At 45.0% G+C, this 23,063-nt stretch overlaps 1 protein-coding gene across 2 annotated transcripts in view; it reads right to left on the reverse strand.

Moving 5' to 3' along the window:
• The window catches only part of CLUAP1 (clusterin associated protein 1), a 72,768-nt gene extending 50,634 nt beyond the window's left edge, over positions 1-22,134 (reverse strand). For both annotated transcript variants that reach the window (XM_063142971.1, XM_063142970.1), the window contains exons 1-5: positions 22,048-22,134; positions 18,662-18,773; positions 16,479-16,563; positions 6,134-6,313; positions 2,068-2,163 (exon numbers count right to left, since the gene is read on the reverse strand). In XM_063142971.1, coding sequence (XP_062999041.1) covers positions 2,068-2,163; positions 6,134-6,313; positions 16,479-16,563; positions 18,662-18,773; positions 22,048-22,069 — 495 coding nt within the window. In that variant the 5' untranslated portion in view covers positions 22,070-22,134. The remainder of the gene's footprint in view (positions 1-2,067; positions 2,164-6,133; positions 6,314-16,478; positions 16,564-18,661; positions 18,774-22,047) is intronic.
• Positions 22,135-23,063: the final 929 nt, after the last annotated feature.

Consider the following 23,063-nt stretch of genomic DNA (forward strand, 5'->3'; position numbering starts at 1 on the left):
GCTCTAGCACCTCTCCAAGAAACTGAATGCAGGATGGGGCTACGCAAGTCGGACTAGGTCTGATTTTCAGTTGGGGTCGCTAGGGACAGGTAGCCATGGCCCATGCACATCCCTTTACCTGCTCCAACATTTAGCAAATAGGGAAATGCAAAGGACTACAGTGAGGCAAATACCGACAAGTGGGAAGAAGAAGGCCTTCACCGACAAGCATCTGGGTGAGAGCCCTTAATAATGGCAAGATCTCCCTTGGAACACTCCATCAATAATCAAGGACTAGAATTTGTCCAGCGTGCTCATTGCCATGAAGATCAAATTGCTGAGTTAGTGCTAACAGAAACTGTCATGATCCCGCAGAGAGCAATGGCAGATTAGCTTGAATGTCTGAGCCTAAGCCAAAACTGCATTCCTTTGTTTTAATTAATTGCCCAGAAAGCAAAAACAACAACAGCCAAAGACTATTAGGAAAGATGCATGAAAGGGCAGCTTGGTACTTTCAATGCAGAGTTTTTATACAACTGATCTTTGCAAGGGCTTTGTACCTTATCTCACCTTACCTCTCAGATGCCGTGCAAGAAAGAGCCGAGAGCCATCCTGAGACAGACCATCACGAGGTCCATCTGCCAACTGGTTTTGTCACAGTACAAAACCTATAAGCCTCGCCTCTCCCACGTAAGGCAATGATCCATCCTATGAAGATCCTACGTTCTCCCTACGGGACACACTATGCACTCCCTACAGCATAACACTAGCCCTGCTAGAATGCACAATTTTAAAAGGAGCTCCCAATGAAAGGGATGCGATGGGACTGCAATAGATTTCCCCCCACCCCTTCCCGGAACAATTATTCTCGTTTTTATCACTGTGTTTATCTCTGCATATGACCGACTGCCCAATACTACTTCTACCAAAGTCTGCTAAAATCCTGAAAGCTATGATTTAATCAGAATATGACACAAAGGACTTGAATAATACTTATGCAGACATATTATTGAGCATGCTGGATAGGAAAACAACCACCTGCTGCCAGCCAGCTGCCTTATAAAGTGTTTCAAGTATTAAGGAATTAAATTCGCACAATCCTGACTCTCTGGACACCGAACTCTGCACGTATTGTGGCTGCTTTACCGTAAGTAAATTAATACACCAGGCGCACGATGAGGATATTGCTACATGAAGAGTAAAGTCTGACACGGAAAATGTCAAGGTGGTCCCTTTGTATGCAGTTCTTAGCTAAGTTTACTTATTTACTTTATTTATTACATTTTAGGAAAGGAAAGGAACCTCTCGTGCAAGCACTGAGTCATTACTGACTCTTGGAGGGACGCCAGCTTTCACTGACGTTTTCTCGGCAGGCCTTGTAGCGGGGTGGTTTGCCGTTGCCTTCCCCGGCCGTGATTCCCTTTCCGCCAGCTAACTGGGTACTCATTTTACCGACCTCGGGAGGATGGAAGGCTGAGTCGACCCGAGCCGGCTGCCTGAAACCAGCTTCCGCTGGGATCGAACTCAGGCCGTGGGGAGAGTTTCAGCTGCAGAAACTGCTGCTTTTTCCTCTTTCAAAAAGCCCAAGGTGGCTGCTAAGTTGCCCTGATGTCTCAGCGAGTCTGGCCAGGCAGAAGAGCCTCTGGATGCCGAAGGCTTAGTTGCTCTGACTGCTCCACCCGCCTCTCTAGGATCAGAGAAGGTCACCCCAGGGCACCCAAAAAACATTCTTTATGCCAGGATCAGGAGGGCCGTGGGAAGGAGGCAGCAACTGGCCAAGTAAAGTGGTTGAGGGGGAGCATGGATGGAAAGGCCTGGAAGAAGGAACGTCCATGAGGAATGAATGAAGAGGGACACATGGGAATCCAAGAGGGGAAAGAGAAATGGATGGGCGAAAACAGACAGAGCAAGAAATGTATATGACCAGGAACTGGAGAGTTAAGGAGAGTTGAAGTTCACAGATATGTCATTTTAAAAAAAAATTACGCCAAATATTCAAAGTTACACCACACAGAGATGGGAGACTTCTAGCACAACATCAAAAGATTCTCTCCCCACAAGGCCAGTAAATTCTCTTTGCCGACTTACCCTCAGCTCCACTTCTTTGCCCAGTAAATCATACAGAGATGCTCCTTTCGAAGTGATTTCTGAAGCAAGCTGCCTGGCTGTCTTCAAATCAGCAATCTAAGACAAACATCAGAAGAAGAACGGCTTTATCTTCCCAAGGGGGAAAAAATGGTGGTGGGGGTGGGGGTGGAAGATATATCTGTCCAAAAATGCAGCTCGAAGGCCCTGTCTTAAAACCGTGATCATCTTTGTACTGATTTCAGTGGGTATGAATAATGCCAAAATACATGTACTCTTAAAAAGCATGCTTAAACGGAAACTTTTTATTTTGAAGGAAAAGTAGCTGCATAGGAGCCCAATCCAGAACACACTCCTGATCTGGATCAAGGCCCCACACCAGTTTCCCACCAAAAATATCCTCCGGCTGCTATTTAGAGTAAACATTGTGAGCCAATAGCAACTGGAGAAGGGACACTTTTGCCTAGAAACTGGTACAGGGCCCTAATCTAGATATGGATTGGGGCCCCAAACAAAAGCTTTCCCTTCAAAACAAAAAAGGGCAGCTTAAGCTCACTTTAAAATAAATAAATAAACAAACAAACAACGTAACATCTAATTTCGCCTGGACTGATCAGAAAAAATCAAATCCTACTAGGTACTGGAGTTTTAGGGTGACCATATGATAAGGAGGACAGAGCTCCTGTATATTTAATAGTTGCATAGAAAAGGGATTTTCAACAGGTGTCATTTGTATATATGCAGAACCTGGTGAAATCCCCTCTTCATCACAACAGTTAAAGCTGTACTAGCTATACTAGAGTAACCAGATACAAAAGAGGGCAGGGCTCCTGCAGCTTTAACTGTTGTGATGAAGAGGGGATTTCGCCAGGTTCTGCATATATACAAGTGACACCTGCTGAAATCCCGTTTTTCTACACAACTGTTAAAGATACAGGAGCCCTGTCCTCCTATTCATATGGTCAGCCTAGGGAGTTTCCATACTTGCAAGAAAGAGATGATGATGATTATTATTATTATTATTATTATTATTATTATTATTATTATTATTTCTTTTCCAATCCACCTCTCCATTCTGATTGAGGCGGGGAACAACAGCAAGTATAAAATACATAAAATATTAATCAAAACACAGCATACATTGTTAAAACTTCCTAAAAACACACTAAAAACATACTAAAAGCATCCTAAAATTCCAACGGATAGGCCTGTCGGAAGAGGCCTCAAGTAGGGGGAGCTATTGTGAGCCAATGAGTTTCAGCTTCCATTCAGAACAGCCATTTGCTCACGATACCCAACATGGGGAAAAGGCAGCTCATTTTCTCACCAAAACTAGAAATGGGTGAGAGAGAAATAAGTTTTGTAACGTTGCTTGGGGCGCCTTGAAATTTGCAGCTCTTTTGGTCTCCAATGGCAACCACCAATTATTCCCCGGAGACGAGACAAGGTGCTGTCATGACAGATTTTACACACAATCTACTCTTGTCTCCTTGTTGCCTGGAGCTGCTGGCCTTTTCTGGGAGAAGGGCGAGGGAGAGCTGCATCCCCAAGCTGAGATGATGGGGGACACAGCTGTTTCCACCGGAGGCTTCCTCATCAAAGGGAAGAGGTTTCGGGGAATTGGTCCTTCCATTAATCTTCCCACGGCGGGGGAAAGACCCATGCAAGGACTGATGCCTGCCACCTTGGGTCTGGCTCAGTGCAGACTTCAAGTTCATCAGAACATCAGAAGAGCCCTGCTGGATCAGACCGAAGGTCCATCTAGTCCAGCACTCTGTTCACACAGTGGCCAGCCAGCTGTCGACTAGGGACCAACAAAGCAGGACACGGGTACAACAGCACCCTCCCACCCATGCTCCACAGCAACACAGTAAGCACACTGCCTTGGATACTGGAGATAGCAAGTAGTTTGAGAGAAATTGCAGCAACGCAACAGGGAGGCAGCAAGGCAGGAAAGAACTAAGGGTGAGCATAGTTAGTTGCAAGGCTGGCTTGAACCACTTACGGCGCCATAAACTATTACAATATCAACTATTGATACTTTATCTTTTTTACTGGATATTATTTACAGTCTCTTTGGGAGCCCATGAAGGAATGGCAGAGACACTAAGCAATGGCTAGAGAGAAAATATAAAAACAGCAGTAAGCCCACATTTTACCATCTCCTTGGTAATAAATAAATGCTGTTTTTCCAAAAGTATGGGAGAGGAAAGACTAATGCATTTTGCTGGGGACTGGATCAGTCTCACAGTACATTTAGACCGCAATCTTCAAAACAAACTCACGCAAGATCGACGAGGTGGAAGGGGTCAAAGTACTCTGTGTATTATTATTTAAAAGTGTATTCTGCCTTTTTGTCGAATGACATTAGAAACGGGTGACATCACTGGCATTTACAAAAAATCAGCATTAGTGAGGCTACATCAGTAAGTGGCATTTATAAAAACTAACAATGGCAAAATATCAAAACCAACAAAAAGGCAGGCAAGAGATGTTTTCAATGACCAGCCGAAAACCCAGGAGAACTGGCCTGTTGGATTTCACTGGACAGGAAGTTCCATAGCAGCCACCACTGAATTAGTTGTAAAGTCAATGACCAAAGGATATTAATCTCTGATTACTTGTTGGGTGCTGGCTCCATGGCCTCTGCAGCCAGCTCAGTAGGGGATTCTGTGAAGTAGCAAGGTATGCCAACAGCAGCACTAATCTATTCCTTTGGCATAACGGGAGGTACAAGCCCCTCTTAGTTCACCCAGGAGTAAGAGGTTTCCTGTTGAGGAAGACGGCACCTCTATAGGTTAAAACCAAGGTGCTGGTTTTAACCTATAAAGTCTTACACGGCTTGGGACCACAATACCTGACGGAACGCCTCTCCCGACATGAACCTACCCATACACTGCGCTCAACATCTAAGGTCCTCTTCCGAGTGCCTACTCCAAGGGAAGCTTGGAGGATGGCAACAAGGGAGAGGGCCTTTTCGGTGGTGGCCTCTCAATTATGGAATGATCTCCCTGACGAGGCTCGCCTGGCGCCAACATTGTTATCTTTTCGGCGCCAGGTCAAGACCTTTCTCTTCTCCCAGGCATTTAACAACATATGCTAAGTTTGTCTGTTTGTTTAATAGACCCCAGAACTGTTGCTGTTTAAAATGGATACTGTATACTGTTGTTTCTGTATCTTTTTGATGGTTTTAAATTTTGTATACTTTTTTAATGCCCACTGTTCTTTTAACTTTTGTAAACCGCCCAGAGAGCTTCAGCTATGGGGCGGCATATAAATTTAATAAATAAATAAATAAATATGGATAACAGCAATCCCTCCCGTCCCTCCTGCCATATGTATTTCTGTTTACGGACAACATGGAGACGGACCTTCTCTGCAGTGGCTCCTGGTCTGTGGAAAGATTTTCCCTGTGAGGTGCATCGGGCCTCCACACCGGCGAGCTTTAGGCGTTTACTGAAAACTTAACTGCTTACTCTTATTCCCTCCAGCCATAAGTTAACTTTGTACTAGTCTCATAATATTATTATGTGTACCTGCATGTGGGTAGATTTCGTTAGTTTTTATTCTTTCGTGAGCTGCCTTAGGATTTGTTTTCAAGAAATATTGCTAATAAATAATAAATAAATTAGAGCGTAGAACCCCCCTGGTTGTAAGATGTATTGCATTGCCCGTGAGTTCTTGGGGAAAGTGGGGCGCGGGGATTGTAATACATGACAAACAGTACTATTGCAAGAACACAACTGGAAACAGAATAAAAACCCACTCTTTTTTCCACTCACAGTCCTTTTTCTTCTGGGCGAGGGAAACCTACATTTGAGTCTTCACGGCAACAAAATTACAAAACCGGTTTCTGTAGCTTTAAACAGGAGCCATCGTAGTTAAATGGTGGGTCAGAATGTGGGAAATACAAGGTTGAATTAAGCTCCCTGGGATGCCCTGTGCGAAGAGCTGTGACCTCGCCTAATCTACCTCATAGAGCTAAAGTGCCCCTTTGCGCTCGTCGGTGGAAGAACAGGATGCAAATGCAATCAGCATTATCAAAGAGGAAAAGCACGAGGTTCCTTACTTTTGAGCCAAGGTCGAATTTGAATTTGCCTGTCTCTTCTTCACCCACCGCAGTGGTCTCCATCCTTTTGGTCTTCATGGCGTTGTAAAGCACAGAGGTGATCTTCAGCAGCTCCTTCACCGCGTAGCCGTCTGCTTGGTATAGCTTCTTGGTGTTGAGCTTTATGTGAGCCTTGGTTGCCTGTGGAAAAGACAACATAAACGCTTTGCTATTTATTTGACTACATTTGAATCCCAGCTGGAGTTAAAATCGCAGGAAGAAACATTAACAATCTCAGATATGCAAATGACACCACATTGATGGCTGAAAGCGAGGAGGAGCTGAGGAGCCTTATGACGAAGGTGAAAGAAGAAAGTGCAAAAGCGGGGTTGCAGTTAAACCTCAAAAAAACCAAGATTATGGCAACCAGCTTGATTGGTAACCGGCAAATAGAGGGGGAAAACGTGGAGGCAGTGACAGACTTTGTATTTCTGGGCGCAAAGATTACTGCAGACGCTGACTGCAGCCAGGAAATCAGAAGACGTTTACTTCTTGGGAGGAGAGCAATGACAAATCTTGATAAAATAGTTCAGAGCAGAGACACCACACTGACAACAAAGGTCCGCATAGTTAAAGCAATGGTATTCCCCGTAGTAACCTATGGCTGCGAGAGCTGGACCATAAGGAAAGCTGAGCGAAGGAAGATAGATGCTTTTGAACTGTGGTGTTGGAGGAAAATTCTGAGAGTGCCTTGGACTGCAAGAAGATCAAACCAGTCCATACTCCAGGGAATAAAGCCAGACTGCTCACTTGAGGGAATGGTGTTAAAGGCAAAACTGAAGTACTTTGGCCACATAATGAGAAGACAGGATACCCTGGAGAAGAGGCTGATGCTAGGGAAAGTGGAAGGCAAAAGGAAGAGGGGCCGACCAAGGGCAAGATGGATGGATGATATTCTGGAGGTGACAGACTTGACCTTGGGGGAGCTAGGGGTGGCGACGGCCGACAGAAAGCTCTGGCGTGGGCTGGTCCATGAAGTCACGAAGAGTCAGAAGCGACTGAACGAATAAACAACAACAAATGATGGAAGTCAAGGCAGCACACAGAGGGTTCTTAAGCAGTCTTCTGTCCAGGCACAACCAGATCTAGAGCTGCTTCAGCTTCCACAAAGTTGCTGTATCACAGGCCTTCACACAATGCCCTGGGACTGCTAGGCTCTGGGAAGGCAGATCTCAAACACCTTTTCCACGAATCCAATTTTTACACATTGTTGGAAGTTTCCACTTCAAAACACAGGTGCCTTCATCCATGCTACATAGCTCCGATTTCTACCATAGCAATACAGACAAGCAGGTAGGAGAAAACCCAAACCATTCCCTGATGTTGTTAGGATGAACATGACCCTTATGCAGCAAACACCCTTTGCATCAGCGGAGTCCCTAATTAGCTTGAAGAGAAACCCACCGCAGCAGACTTTACCGCTACAACTCACCAAGGGCGAAATTTACGGCTGATCAGACCTTTGCTTAATTGGCACTTAAGTGCTGCCCATGCCGTGGGCCCACATTCCTTGCAGGGGTCCGTGGCTCTCTCTGTGAATTGCCATAATGAGATCACTTACCTTAATGAACTCTTCCCTTTCAATTGTCCTTCTGGACCAGCAATTTAATGTTTAGCAGTTAAATTGCTGTTGTGATTTCTCTCCTTGGTTATGTGCCGTGGACCAGCCCGACACCTCTACATGTACCAAAACCTCCAATATAAATTGTCTGGAAATTAAAGGAGAAATGCTGAGAAGGAGAGCAAGTTCCACAGATGAAGCCAGCAAGAGAGCAGAAACATGGCAGGTTCTGGGCAGAGATGGAACACGCCTCAAAACATTTGATCTGAAGGAACTTCTGTACAGGAGTCCCATTTCCTTAATAGAAACGGTTGCCAGGTTTAAGGGGTTTTACCTCTTCCTTGGAATCCACCGGAGAAGGAATAAAATATCAGGGCGAAGGACAAGAACAGGACAGGCTATTTTCTGCTTATCTTGATGAGAGCTTTTAATATTAGCTCTGCTTCTATGTCCACTAAGCTGTGCCCCTGAGCCAGAACCGGCCCTATCATTAGGCAGAGATGCCTTAGGCAGATGTTGGGGGGGGGGGCAGTGGCAGTCACCCAGGCTGTTGCCCTTGAGCCACCCATCTGTTCCCATCTTCTTCTGCTTGCTTGTTGCTGGCCTGGGCTGGCTGGCTGGCTGTTCCACCTAGTTGCCTTCAACCTCCCAATGTGTCACACGAAAGATGTGAAAGGCCCCATCCCAAGCAAGCAAGCTGAGAGGCAGCCAGCCTAGGCTACACATTCCAGCAGGCATCATGCAGATGCCTGCTTTGATCTGCTCAGGTGATGCACGTCTGATTAGGCAGTGAACAGGCACCAGGTGGATCGCTGAGCAAGCGTCAGGCTCCCTACCTCAACCAGATGCTATTAGGCTACACCCCTAACCCAAGGGATGAGTACCAGTGGCTAAAGCTGCAGGACGCCCTCTCAGAGAGATCAGAAAACCATCTGGATTCATGAATCCCTCGGGGTGGGTCATACGAAGCAGTACTCCATCCTTGCAGGAGTTGTAGGCAGCCTTAAGGTCCAACTTGATCAGGTTATGATTGATCTATGATATTAATGGATCTTAGGCTGCATTAACAGAAGCCTAGTGTCCAGATCATGAGAAGAATTGGTGCTATTCAACCTAATGGGATCTGAGCTGGTGGTGACCGAACAAGAAAGAGATCTTGGGATTGTGGTGGACAGCTCGATGAAAATGTCCACCCAGTGTGCGGCCGCTGTAAAGAAGGCAAACTCCATGTTAGGCATTATAAGAAAAAGAACTGAGAATAAAACGGCCAGTATCGTACTGCCCTTATACAAATCTGTGGTGCGACCACACTTAGAATACTGTGTACAGTTCTGGTCACCACACCTAAAAAAGGATATTATAGAGCTGGAAAAAGTGCAGAAAAGGGCAACTAAAATGATTAAGGGGCTGGGGCATCTCCCCTACAAGGGAAGGTTACAACAACTGGGATTGTTTAGCTTGGAAAAAGGGGGACTAAGGGGAGACATGACAGAGGTGTAGAAAATTATGCATGGTATGGAGAATGTGGACAGGGAGAGATTTTTCTCCCTCTCTCAAAATACTAGAACCCGGGGTCATCCCATGAAACTGACTGATGGGAGATCCAGGACAAATAAAAGGAAGCACACAGCGCATAGTTAAAATATGGAACTCACTACCACAAGATGTAGTGATGGCCACCAATCTGGATGGCTTCAAAAGGGGGTTGGATAAATTCCTGGAGGCAAAGGCTATCAATGGCTACTAGCCCTGATGGTTGTGTGCTACCTCCAGTATTCGAGGCAATAAGCCTGTGTGCACCAGTTGCTGGGGAACATGGATGAGAGGGTGCTGTTGCACCATGTCCTGCCTTGTTGGTTCCTGGTCAACAGCTGGTTGGCCCCTGTGTGAACAGAGTGCTGGACTAGATGGACCCTTGGTCTGATCCAGCATCAGGGCTCTTCTTATTTTCTTATTGTGCCCCATTCTGGGCACCACATTTTAAGGTGGCCATTGACAAACTGGATTATGTCCAAGGAGGGCAGCCACAGAATGGCGAGGGGTCTGCAAACCAAGTCCTACGAGGAACAGCGTGGGTTAAAAGTGGAGAAGAGATCGAGGGAGACATGATAGCTGTCTTCAGAGCAGGACTAGAACCAACGGGAAGAAATGGCAGGGAAATAGATGTTGGCTTGGCATTAAGAGAAATGTCCTCAGAATAGGACATTTGACAACAGAACAGTCTGTGTGTGCTGGGTGGCCGTCTGCCATAGATGCTGTCGTTATACCCTGCATTGCACATCCTGCACTGATGCTTGGAGTTGAACCAGATGACCTCCAAGTCCTATGAGGAACAGGTCCCTTCCACACTATGATTCTATGCAAACTGAAATGAACTACGCAAATAAGGGAGTTAATCGAGTTCAGGCCAGCCACACAGTGTATATGACTAGAGATGCCCCCGATGCTGTGCAGCTATGAATCTAACAGGGCCAGCTGTACTACTATATAAACTGGTAGAAAGAGAGATCCATATAAAATGCCAAAGGAATTAGACAACTGCACCTAAATTAAACCTTTTGTCCAGAGCATGGAACAAAACGTGAGAAAGCATATGGAAAACCATTGCTCCAGTAACAAAAGGAAGGGGACATGCGTAGTAAACTGATGTGTTTACTATACTGACTATGTGTTACCCAGATTCCAGCCAGCGAAGAAGGCTGGAGGGCAGGGGGTGTTAAAGGAAAGAGAGCCAGAGAAGAGAAAAGACCCTAAAAAGATACAGAAAATCTTAAAAGCTGCTCCATTTTCTAGAGACCAATTATCTCACATCCTCACACATGCAGAAGAAATGGAGAAATCCAGGGAGGAATGTTGGCTTCTTGAGACTCTCAGAAAGGTTGCTGGAACAAAGGAAGTTTCTAATTCTCTTGGCCAGAGGTTTTCTTACGTCCACACAGACCTTTTCCTCTTGCCCTCGCTATTTCTCCACTCCCAGCCTCTAGCCTTGCTATTTCTCTCCAGCCACGCCCTTTCCTTTCCCCCCATCCCTAGCCTTCTTCTTTCTCTCACTTCCTAGCCCTGCTCTTTCTATCCCATTCCCCCCTTTATCTTGCTGTCTCTCTCCACTCCTAAATTCTAGCCTTGCTCTCTCTCTTCTACCGCTTTGCCTTGCTATTTCCTCCTCCCTGCCAGCCTCTAGCCTCGCCATTTCTCTCTCTCCCCTCCTCCTCCTCTTCTGACTAGCCAGCCCCCCATGGCACAAATTATGTGACTAGCCACATCCTCCATGGGAGCCATTTTGTCATGGAGTGGTGCCCACAGCAGTTTCTCAAATGGGTCCAAAAAAGTTTGCGGACTCCTGTTCTTGGCTACAAAGGGACTCATTTGAAACAGCACAGGGCGCTTCTGCTGAAATTTTAGAAATAACAAGTTTTTTAAAAAAAAGACTCACGTGGAGAATGGTTTCTCTTCTCTGCATTACACGTGGGTATCAGGATAGTTTAGAATGAAATTCACAAGGTTAAAAGAACCAATTAATCACAGACAGCAAGATCAACCAAAGGCACCCACTTGGCTATGCCAGCCTTTCGCTGTGCACTGGGGCCCCTTGTGATAAGGCACTCAAGGCTGCAGAGGAAAGGAAAGATGGGCAATTTTGTCTTTCCGGGCTCAAGCCTGCCTCCACCCCTACGTGACTCATTCTTTCTCCATGACATGGCTATGCACAATTTCAGATTAACACTTAATGTTGATGTTCTTATTATTGTTTTACAATTTTTATTGTATCCCACCTTGGGAAGATTTACCCCAAAAAAGACAGCTTATAAAAACAAAAAAACAAACGAAGCTATCAGGCCTGAGTCTTTGACTGAGTAACAGCCAGATCCTGGCCACATCTGCGTGGCTCCCCGGTCTCTCTCAAGGCGCCTTGGTTTATCAGTCTACCTGCCTATCTCCTGGTCTCCTTGCCAGCCTGTTTCTCTCCCAAGTCTTCCAGCTTTTTTGCCAGTCAGCTTGCCATTCTGTTTGTTGGTCCCATGAATCAAGCCACTAAATGGGCTCAAGAGCTCAGACTCTGGCCTGTGAACGAATGTCTCAAAGACTGGCTTCCTGTTTTACTCGCGGCCCTCAGGTTACATCCACCATACCAGCCTTTAATCCAGCTACAGTTAATTTAGAGTGTAGTTAGTTACAGCATCTGCATACTGCTTCAGGTGAACATAAGAGGCAAAAGAGTAAAAAGATAAAATGATCAAAACACCATATTAAATTATTCTTTTTTTAAAAAAAAGGAATGCCAACAAAAAGCATAGCTGGTCAATTAAGGTATACTTCCTGGGATAGAGCTGTTTTCAGGAGGCGCCGAAAGCAATACAGTGTTGGCGCTTATCTGACCTCCAAGGCAGGGAATTCTATAGGAAGGGGGCCACCACGCTGAAGGCTCTTCTCTGGATGGACTCCAATCAGGCCATAGGACTATGCGGAACCACCAGGAGCATACCATCTAATGACCTCAGTGACAGGGCAGGTTGATAAGGGAGAAGGCTCTCTCTCAATTATCTCGGTTCCAAGTTGTTTGGGGCTATGTACACTAGTATCAAAACCTTAAACCCGGTCCAGTAGCAAATTGACAGCCGGTGCAATTCTCTCAGCTCCTTGCACCAGCTTCAGCTTCTGGAGCAGCCTTAAGAGAAGTCCCACATTGCAGTAATCCAGTCTTGAAGTTACTAGTGCCTGTACCACTGTGGCCAAACTACCCCATAATGGTACAGGTACAACTTACTTGTATACAAGATTTTTCACAATATAACTGTGCTCAAAGAGGGTTCAAAAAATTAAGCAATAGCCATAATTATTTAAAACATATCAAAAATATAAATATGCTTAAGACACACTAGTAGGTCAGTTAAGAATATCCAGTATCAATGATGGCAACGTTACACTCATATTATACAATTTATGGAGTGCCGCAGGATACCATCTTGTCCCCAATGTTATTTAACATCTATATGAAGCCGTTGGGAGCGGTCATTAGGGGATTTGGAGCTAAATGCCATCAATACGCTGATGACACGCAGCTCTATCTCCCTGTGACAACTGAATCAGGTGAGGCTGTGCAGGTCCTGGACCAGCGCCTAGACTCCGTAGTGGGCTGGATGAGGGCCAATAAACTGAGACTGAATCCTGGCAAGACGGAAGCCCTGTGGGTGAGTGGTTCCCGAGTCCGGGAGACAGGCTCATTGCCTGTTCTGGATGGGGTTGCACTGCCTCTGAAAGAACAGGTTCGTAGTTTGGGGGTACTCTTAGATTCATTTCTGTCGTTGGAGGCTCAAGTAGCCGCCATGGCTCGGAGTACCTTTTACCATCTTCGGTTGGTTCGCCAACTACGGCCTCTCCTGGACAGGGATAGCTTGACCACGGTGGTACAGGCATTGGTAACCACAAGATTGGATTACTGCAACGCGCTCTCTGTGGGGCTGCCCTTGAAGCTGCTCCGGAAGCTGGAGCTAGTGCAGAATGCTGCAGCTCAGCTGTTGTCTGGAGCTGCCAGCATGTAACTCCTCTGCTGAGGGAACTGCACTGGCTGCCTATTCGCTACCAGGCCAGGTTGAAGGTTCTTGTACTTGTGTACAAAGCCCTAAACAACTTGGGACCAGGATACCTGAGAGAGCTCTGCCTTCTCCCTTACCAAACTGCCCGGTCACTGAGGTCATCCGAGGGCCTGCTCCTGGTGGTTCCACCTAGATCCATCCTCCGATTGGAGTCCACCAGGGGAAGAGCCTTCAGCGTGGTGGCCCCCCTCCTGTGGAACTCCCTGCCTCTGGAGGTCAGGCAGGCGCCAACCTTGTACTCCTTTCGGCGCCTCCTGAAAACATCTTTATTCCAAGAAGCCTTTCTTTAACATGCAGCCTTGGATTTCTGTTTTTGCTTCTTTTAAATTTTGTTTTAACTGTTTTATTCTGTTTTTATTTTCATTTTACCTTGTATACCGCTCCGAAATTTTTCAATGAGGAGCGGTATAAAAATATTCTAAATAAATAAATAATAAATAAATAGTTGGATATAATGTTTATGCAATCTTATAATTCATGGGATTTGCCTTGGCTCTCTGTCCCACCTCCAATCTCCACGTTGCCAGGACCAGTAGTCTCGGGGGTCCAAATGCTCAACTGTCCATTGCCCAACATTGACACAAGGACATATGAAAACGCATTCATCCCCTGGAAGGTCATGGAACTCTGAGTAAAGTGTGAAATTGTGACAAGCTCTTCTTGCAGATGTAGGGTGATTTCAACCATTTTGTATTTTAAAATGGGCATCTTATTTTGCTGATGGTATTATGTTTTGATCAGCCCAGTTCAGATGCAACAGGAAACCAGAGCTTCCCACTACATGAACTAAGTGCATGCTCCCTTGTCCCCTCCTGTTTTGAAAGAAAAATGTCAAAGTTATGATGTCTGTTGTGAGTATCAATTCTAGGAAGTTACTTCGACGAGTCTTCACAGGCAGGCTTCAGGGAATTAATGCTGGGATTGGTGCTTTTAGTTCAGAGCACGACAGAAGTGGATATTCAAAGGAGCTAAAATAAAACGTAAGAATGATTGGGGACAAGGTGGTTGGAAGAACAGCCTGCCTTGAGAAACCTTTGGAGAAAAGGTGACAAATCCCTTAGCTAAACAAGATAAAAGCTTTTCACGCCACACACATTAATGCCTGTGGACCTCAAAGGGTGCTTTGGCCAAACAAGACTCCACTGCGAGATCTTCAAAATGGAAGCAACTAGAAAATCGAAAGCAAGCTACCTGGTCACAAGGACCCAACCTCCTACTGACCTAACCCAACAGCATGCAAGCATAAGATTCAGTTCTTAAAGCTTCCCTGTTTTACTTTATTATAAAACACTCTTAAAATTCATGCCAAGCCTTCACCGAACATATTAATGGCTGCTGAGATGAAAATGCCTATGAGATCCACATTCAAACTATTGAGCGTGTGCCATCAACTAGGCCCTTTATAAAAGCAGAGTGAAAAGTGGTTCCAAGCCCCTGAATCATTATATGATTATTATGACTGAATAGTCATACAAAGCCGAAAGAATGCTAGTCTTTGTACAGAACACAGAAGCTCATGCAGTCCGTGGTCAGAAAGCGCATAAGCTACAACAAGACAGGCAAATCAGAAACAGGGAAGAGAGGGTATAGAACAGTGGTTCCCAAACTTTTTCAGGTCACCGCCCCCTTGATTCCACAAACTCATGCCTAGTGCCCCCTACCCTACCCTATAAAAACCATTATTCAGAATAGCGGTTTTCAACGACTCACTAAGGAAGATAATAACAATAAAATTCAAAACAGTAACAATTAATTGAATATTTATTCAAAATCTGAAGCACCCGCCACAGTCTTGCCGAGGGAGGGAAGGAGGGAAAAGAGAGCGAACGCCTCTGTTTTGCAGCCGGCGTGGCGGGGCACACCAAGCAGGGTATGTCTCTTTATTAGCGTTTTGGTGCTTTTGAAAAACTTCAATTCACCATTAAAAGGACTCTTCTTAAACAGTATTAATACATGTGTGGATTCTTCCCCTATATGGCTTGGGACCAAACTACCTTCTCCCATAAAAGTGTCCCTGGCTTTTAAGACCTTCTTGAGAGGCGCTTCTCGGAAAAGACCACCTCGAGCGCCCCCCTGCCACCCCTTTGCCTCTTAGCGCCCCCTGCTGCCCCTTTGCCTCTTAGCGCCCCCCTATGCAATCCCACCGCCCCCAAGGGGGCACTGGGAACCACTGATATAGAGCAATGACAAATAATGCTGACAGTGGAGGCTAGGGTGACCCAAGAAAACCCTATAGGCTAATTCATGCTCTCATGCTCACTCCCTCTAGATCATCTCTAGAACACACAAGCTAATGCCATAACGAATGTGTTGGCTTTTAAGATGCCACACGACTCATCCATGGGTTTTGCTACAGTCAAGAAATAGCCTTATACTTGGTCAGACCCTTGGTCCATGTAGCCCAGTGTTGTCGACACTGACTGGTAGAGGCTCTCCAGGGTTCCATTCCCAGCCCTACCTGGACGCATCGTGGATTGAGTGCTATGGGGCGGTACATAAATGTAATAAACAATAGTAATAATGATGCAACTGTCATGCATGGGGAGGGGGAATAAGCCACCATGGCTCATTTCCTCTCCATGATAAAGTGAACCAAATTATAGCAAGCTGGGTCAAAATAGAATCAAGGAGCCTCTCTGAACCTTCAATTTAGCTGCCACAACCCAGTTATAGTTCCAAACTATAATTCCCTTTGTTTTAATCCATCCTGCATCCAGCTGCAAAAGCATCAAGTGGTTTGTTCTAAACCTTTTAACTGCCTTGGAGTTCAGGCACGCAATGTTAATTCTTCCTGCCTGAACATCTCCCACGTTGGGTGCATCTCAGCTCTGAGAATAAACCTGAGGTCCCTCAGATTTTTAACACCATCCCTTGTGACTCTTTCCTACCATGATGCTCTGCTCCCCTCTGACCACTTGAGGACCAGTCAATTCTTTATTTTTAATCATGTGCCCATTTTTCTTTATTCTGTTGGTTTATTCTCAGTTGGCGGTTGTAACCTATGTGGATTTTATTTTTAATTGTTTTCATTCTAAAGTAAGTCATAGTGAAAAATCAATCGGTCAATAAAATGCTGGCAAAATTCAGCGGGCAGGGAGAGAACCTGTCGGCTACGCTCTTGCATGATGAAGCCTAAAATAAACCAACTCACCATAAACTGAGCAACAGCCTTAATGAAAAATACCCGGTCCTGCTCCGTCTCAACATCTGAAGGGATATCAGTCTGAGGTTCATATCTGCAAAAGAGTGTAGAGAGATGCTGCTAGAAGATTTATTTTACTGAAATGTTTATACCCCTCCATTTGTACACAAACCCTACAAATTAGCTTGCAGTACAACAGACACGTATCGAAAATATTTAAATAATCAACACCATCAGTCGACAAAAAGCAATAGTAAGAACCACAATGCAGCCAGCAGCATGAAACAACAATCCCCAATGTAACTGCTGAGAAGGCAGTACAAATACCCTCTCCTACCTTGCCACGAGAAAGCCATCAGCAAAGGAGCAGAATGCATCAGCCCCAGGAGGGTTTGCTGAAGCCTGGTGGTGCCACTGTCCCAGATGATTCCCCTCCAATGGCTCAAACACAGATTTGGGGAGATCACATCACGCCAGTCCTTTTACAACTTCATTGGCTGCTAGTCCAGGTCCGGGCCCGATTCAAAGTGCTGGTACTAACATACAAAGCCCTAAACAGCTTGGGGCCAGGTTATTTAAAGGAACGCCTCCTCCCATATGTATCTTAAGATCATCTACAGGGGCCCTTCTCCATGAGCCCCTGCCGAAGGAAGTGAGGCAGGTGGCTACTAGGAGGAGGGCTTTCTCCGCTGTGGCACCCCGGCTGTGGAACGAGCTCCCCAGAGAGGTCCGCCTGGCGCCTACACTGTATTCTTTTCGTCACCAGCTGAAGACCTTTTTATTCTCTCAGTATTTTAACACCTACATTTAAACTTTGCTGTTTTAATTCTGCATTTTATTCCTATATCAATTTCTGCTGTGTGGTTTTATCCTGGTTGTGCTTTTTATATTGTATTTTGTATTTGGGTTTTTAGATTGTTGGATGTTTTATTATGTTCTTAACGGTTTTAATTTTTGTGAACCGCCCAGAGAGCTTCGGCTATTGGGCGGTATAAAAATGTAATAAATAAATAAATAAATTTTAAAAGTGGGCATGAGCTTAAAATGTCGATCTTGAATTTGTATATATAACAGCATATATATATTTGTGGCTGAGCAAGAATTTGAACTTGGGTCCCCCAGGTATGACTCTAATACTCTCACTCTGGCTTTCGTAGCCTCCTGGTAGCTACAAATAATGGAGTTAGGGGAAGACGTGCCCTCTAGCCATGATGTTGGGAAACTCACACCCAATCCTCTACTCTGATATCACTGTGGGACAAAGCTCAGAACTGCACTTTTAGTAAGTTTCTAAGGACTTGCATTCATTATCATTTGGACATCTGCTTCTCATGTGGAGACAGTGGAGACACACCCATCTTTCACCTTAACTCCTAAAACTAGAACTCAGGCTCAGTGACACAGATTGGCAATACGTTCAGGACCAAAGGGGGGGAAAAGCATTACTTCACACAATTATACACAGTTATGGAATTCATTGCCACAAGCTGTGGTAATGGCCAATGGCTTAGGTGGCCATGGGCTCATCCAGACAGCTCTGGAGTGTCCATAACTGGGCGGCAGGGCACATTATTTGCATGGAGAATGTCTCAGGTTCAGTCAGCGTTACCTCTAGATAACAGAATCTCTCCTCTCTGTCTGAGAATGGACAGTCGGGCTGGATGGACAAGGCAGCTTTGTGTGTTCAAAAAAGGCTTAACTTCATGGAGAATAAGGCTGCCATCCTATGCATGTTTAGAGAGAAAAACGGTCCTACAACCCTTATTTCTGAAAATGGCTGACTGGGGAATGCTGTGAGTTGTAGGACTTTTTTCTGTCTAAATATGCATGCAATTGCACCCTAGGTCTATCAACAGCTACTAGCCATGGTGGCTAAATGGAACTTTCATGTTGTGAAGCACTGTCCCATAATACGAAAAGTCTGAAGATAAGTATCAGGATAACTATTTCTCTTGTGCCTTTCATTTGGGACTCCTGGAAGCATCTGGTCATTCACTATTGGAAACAGGATGTTTATCTGATCCAGAAGGGCTGTTATTATTAGAGTTGAAACCTCTATAAAGAATATAGGCAGGTGGTATGACTCAGGTTGTCAGGGAAGATCTCTAGTAACAAAAAGTTTCAAGCATTTCAGAAATATCATTAGCACATTTGTTCTGATATTTCCTCTGAAATGAAGGTTAAGTACCAACCTTTTCACCAGCCAAAGGAGCATTTCTGACACCAGCACGAAGTTTGGAGTGCGAAAATTCTCCATCGAAATGAGCCGGGGATAGCCCAGAGCCCTCATCATTTCAGTAAAATCTGCAGAAACAAACATGCATTTTTTTGTATATAGATTCAACATAGACTCATGCCACTACCCCTAACAGAAAAAAGTCTTTAACTCAATGCTGTTCCTAATAGGGATATTTCCCAATTATACACGACAAAGGTGAACCTAACTCATTGGTCTTCAACTGCTGATCTGGTGGGATGTGAGACGGGTCATAGTCATTTATTATTATTATTATTTATTTATATAGCACCATCAATGTACATGGTGCTGTACAGATTATACACAGTAAATAGCAAGACCCTGCCGCATAGGCTTACAATCTAATAAAGTTGCAGTAAACAATAAGGAGGGAAAGAGAATGTAAACAGGCACAGGGAAGTGTAAACAGGCACCGGGTAGGGTGAAGCTAACAGTATAGAGTCAGAACAAACTCAATATTTAAAAGCTATAGGGAAAAGAAAAGTTTTTAGCTGAGTTTTAAAAGCTGAGATTGAGTTGGTAGTTCTCAAGTGTTCTGGAAGAGCGTTCCAGGCGTAAGGGGCAGCAGAAGAAAAAGGACGAAGCCGAGTAAGGGAAGTGGAGGTCCTTGGGCAGGCGAGAAGCATGGCATCAGAGGAGCGGAGAGCACGAGCGGGGGAATAGTGTGAGATGAAAGAGGAGAGATAGGCAGGAGCTAGACCGTGAAAAGCTTTGAAGGTCAACAGGAGAAGTTTATAGTGGATTCTGGAGTGAATTGGGAGCCAATGAAGAGATTTCAGAAGTGGAGTGACATGGTCAGAGCGGCGGGCCAAGAAGATGATCTTAGCGGCAGAGTGGTGGACAGAGACCAGCGGACTGATGTGAGATGAAGGAAGGCCAGAGAGAAGAAGGTTGCAGTAGTCCAACCGAGAGATAACCAGTGCGTGAACGAGAGTCTTGGCAGAAGAGACAGACAAAAATGGTCGAATCCTGGCAATATTATACAGGAAGAAACGACAGGATTTAGCTACTGCCTCGATATGAGGAATAAAGGAGAGCGAGGAATCAAATATAAAGCCAAGTCATACCAACACCACTTCCTTTCTTTATATTTTTAAGAGAGGGTAAAAGGAACAAGCAAGAACACGTTAAGTCCGGGTTCCTCTACACACTGCCCGGTCACTCACACTGCAAATGGAAGTGGCTAAACAAGTAGTCTCTGGTTTGTTCACTGTAATGTGTGATCCCAGAACTCTGGCTTGTAACCCCCATCAAGATAGAGAAATAACCCACAATGGCCCTGTTCAGACAACACGCTAAACCATGCTGCTTAACCACACCATTTTGTGGTTAAGCAGCATGGTTTAGCGTGTTGTCTGAATGGGGCCAGTTTATTGTTGGGTTTTCACTAGTTTGTTGAAGGAGAGATAAGCCAGAGTTCAAGCATTCTAAACACAGAACTTTGATCTGTGGTTTGTTAACCGCTTCTGCTTGCAGCAATTAGCATAATAAGCCAGGGTTTCTCCAGAATCTTGGTTTTACTGTAAGATGCAGACCCTCCTGTTGGGTTCAATGGAATTTTCCCCCACATAAAAGTGCTGAGGATTGCAGCCCAAGGCTCTCGCAAGCATTGGTGTCTCAGAAGGATCACATCTGTTTGGTCTGCCTCAGCACAAATCCAAACACTGGATGTGCCCCAATGCAATCTTTGACTAAGATATAGTTGCAAAAGTCACAGAAGTAACATCCACACGGGGCCATCTCATACAGTGATATATTTTGTAAGGCACCATGTAGGGTTTCAAAGCAGGTCTCTTCATGGTCAGGGTCCTGTGCCTCTCATTCTCTCTTTCTATGGTAAGAATAAGCTTTGGGCTCCAAGACTGCAGGTCTAGCTTGCCGGAACACTCCCTCAAATGTGTCCAAGGGCCAATACTTCTCCACCAAACCCTATAAAGCCCTCGCCTTGTCGCTCACTCATTTCAAGCAACTTGCATTTCCTATGAGTGAGCTGCCTGCCTCCGTATTCTGGATCTGGACCCCTGTCTGTTTTGACCACACACTTGCTCCTGGCTCACTTGAACTGGCAGCTAGCAGTCTTTGGAACCTAATCCTTGCCAAGGTCTGATATACCTTCTTAAATAGCTGCATTTTGCTGTGCACAACCCTTCCTTGAGTCTCTGTCACGACTGACCTATGAGACCCAGGCAGGAAACCTGCAAACAGGATTGATTCCAATGGGGTTTATGGACTTCACACGTGCATACGGGCAGAGGTTTTGCAACTGGCGAGTTCTCCAAGGCGCTGAAGACGCTGCACACCATGCTTCAAATGAAAATGAATTGGCCGTCATCCTGCTGCTTTCTGTGGTTCATTAACCAGAAGGATGGAGTTTATCATTTGGCAATTGGGAACATTTGACGCAGAATAGCAACTGCAACATTCAGGATCGTGGGTATGAGTAGAAAGCCCGGACTGAACCGCGCATAGATGATCTAATCGCTTTCATCTCAGGTGTTTGTTTTTGTTTGGTTCTGTTGCAAGACTCGCTCTTTTCCCCTTGATGAATAAAAATTGCATTACCAATGAGCCAGATCTTTCAAGTCAATTACAAGGTTTTTCCTAAAGCTTTTAAAACTTGATCTTGTGCAGACTTTATACTGTTAGTGTAAGCCTATGCGGCAGAGTCTTGCTATTTACTGTTTTACTCTGTACAGCACCATGTACATTGATGGTGCTATATAAATAAATAATAATAATAATAATAATAAATAAGGGGAAGCATTTGGGGAAAGGTAATTTAATTTTGGCATCGCTACCATTTTTATAGCACTACCCATAATAGTTAAATACACCCGAGGCTATCTTTTGACATCCTTTATTTATTTATTTTTATTTCATTTCATTTCTATACCGCCCAATAGCCGAAGCTCTCTTGACTCGTCTCTGGATGTAGGTATAACCAGAAGACCCAGGTGTGAATACCCTCTCAGGCATTAGGCTCAAGGGGAGACCTTGGACTAGTCAACATCTCCCAGCCTACCTCACAGGGTTGTTGTAAGGAGAAAACAACCTTGACCTCCTTAGAAATATACTAACAACCATCACCATTTTTATTAATTATTTTTGTTATTATTTTGCCCGGCTTTGGTGGTCACGGTGCGACTGAAACATATCCGAGAACAGCACGGAGACCCCCTTCCCCGCCCCATCTCCGTGGGGCTATGTAACAAACACTCGCCCCTTCCCCAGTGTAGGAGCTGCGGCCGGCGCAGGCTCCTTCCCTCCTTTCTCCCCACAGGCCAGAAAAACTCCCCCAACGACGAAAGCAGCTCGACTCACTCCGAAGATCGCGGAAAGACATGGTGGCTCCCAGGCAACTTCAACTAACAGCCGCCGCACTCGCCAGGGCTTCACCAGGCCGCTTCTCGGGACCAGGCCGCGCCGCTACGGTCGCTATAGCAACATTGCTACGGCGGGGCGTTGGGCTCAAGCCGCGCGAGAAGGCGGAGCGGGCGCCTTTGAAAGACGGGAGCGGGGATTCGGATGGAGGCGGGGAGTGGGCGGGGCTGACAGGGAATCCCAGCGCTTTTCTGTGATAAGTTGCGAGGGGCGTGGCTCTGTGTTGGGTACGGCGGAAGGGATTGGCTAGAGTGTGTGTCAGTGACTGCGAGTGATTTACAATGCTTGTTTTCAATTTGCATACACACATATTATGTATGCGAGTAAAAGCGTTGTGTTTACATACACCCGCACACAAACCGACACTATATTTATGTGCAATATTTCTATTTGCTTATAAAATGAAAATACATTAAAGAAATACATGTATAACGCAAATCCACCACTGAAAACCATAGAAGCAACAGTAAAACAAAATAAATGAATCTTCAATTAATTCCAAACTCCCCAGAAGAACAATGCAAACTCTGCTGTGCAGCCCTTTACAATGACTGCTTTAAGATTATTATTATTTTTGTTATTCCGCTTTTCAGATTAAAAGAAAAAATCTCCCACGTAATTTAAAAGCCAATTAAGGGCACAATCTTAGGCAGAAAAAAGTCCTGCATTTCCCAGCCAGCATGTAGAGGGTTTTTTTTTCTGTCCAAACATGCCTAAGATTGCACTGTAAATAAATTGAATTGAATTTATTTGTTTCTGGCACAAAGGCCATTGCAAAATACAATGTTATGTAAAATATAGCAATACAAAATACCAGTAAAAGCAAATCAAACAGTAACACATATTTGTAAAACGTCCATAGAAGATCACCTCCTTTACAACACACTGCAGACTTCTTTTAAAAAATTGTGACGGATTTTCAGTGTTGCTTGCACCCTAAATGAAATGCACATTTG

This window comes from Elgaria multicarinata, chromosome 17, assembly GCF_023053635.1.
Source record: "Elgaria multicarinata webbii isolate HBS135686 ecotype San Diego chromosome 17, rElgMul1.1.pri, whole genome shotgun sequence".
NCBI classification, from domain to species: domain Eukaryota; kingdom Metazoa; phylum Chordata; class Lepidosauria; order Squamata; family Anguidae; genus Elgaria; species Elgaria multicarinata.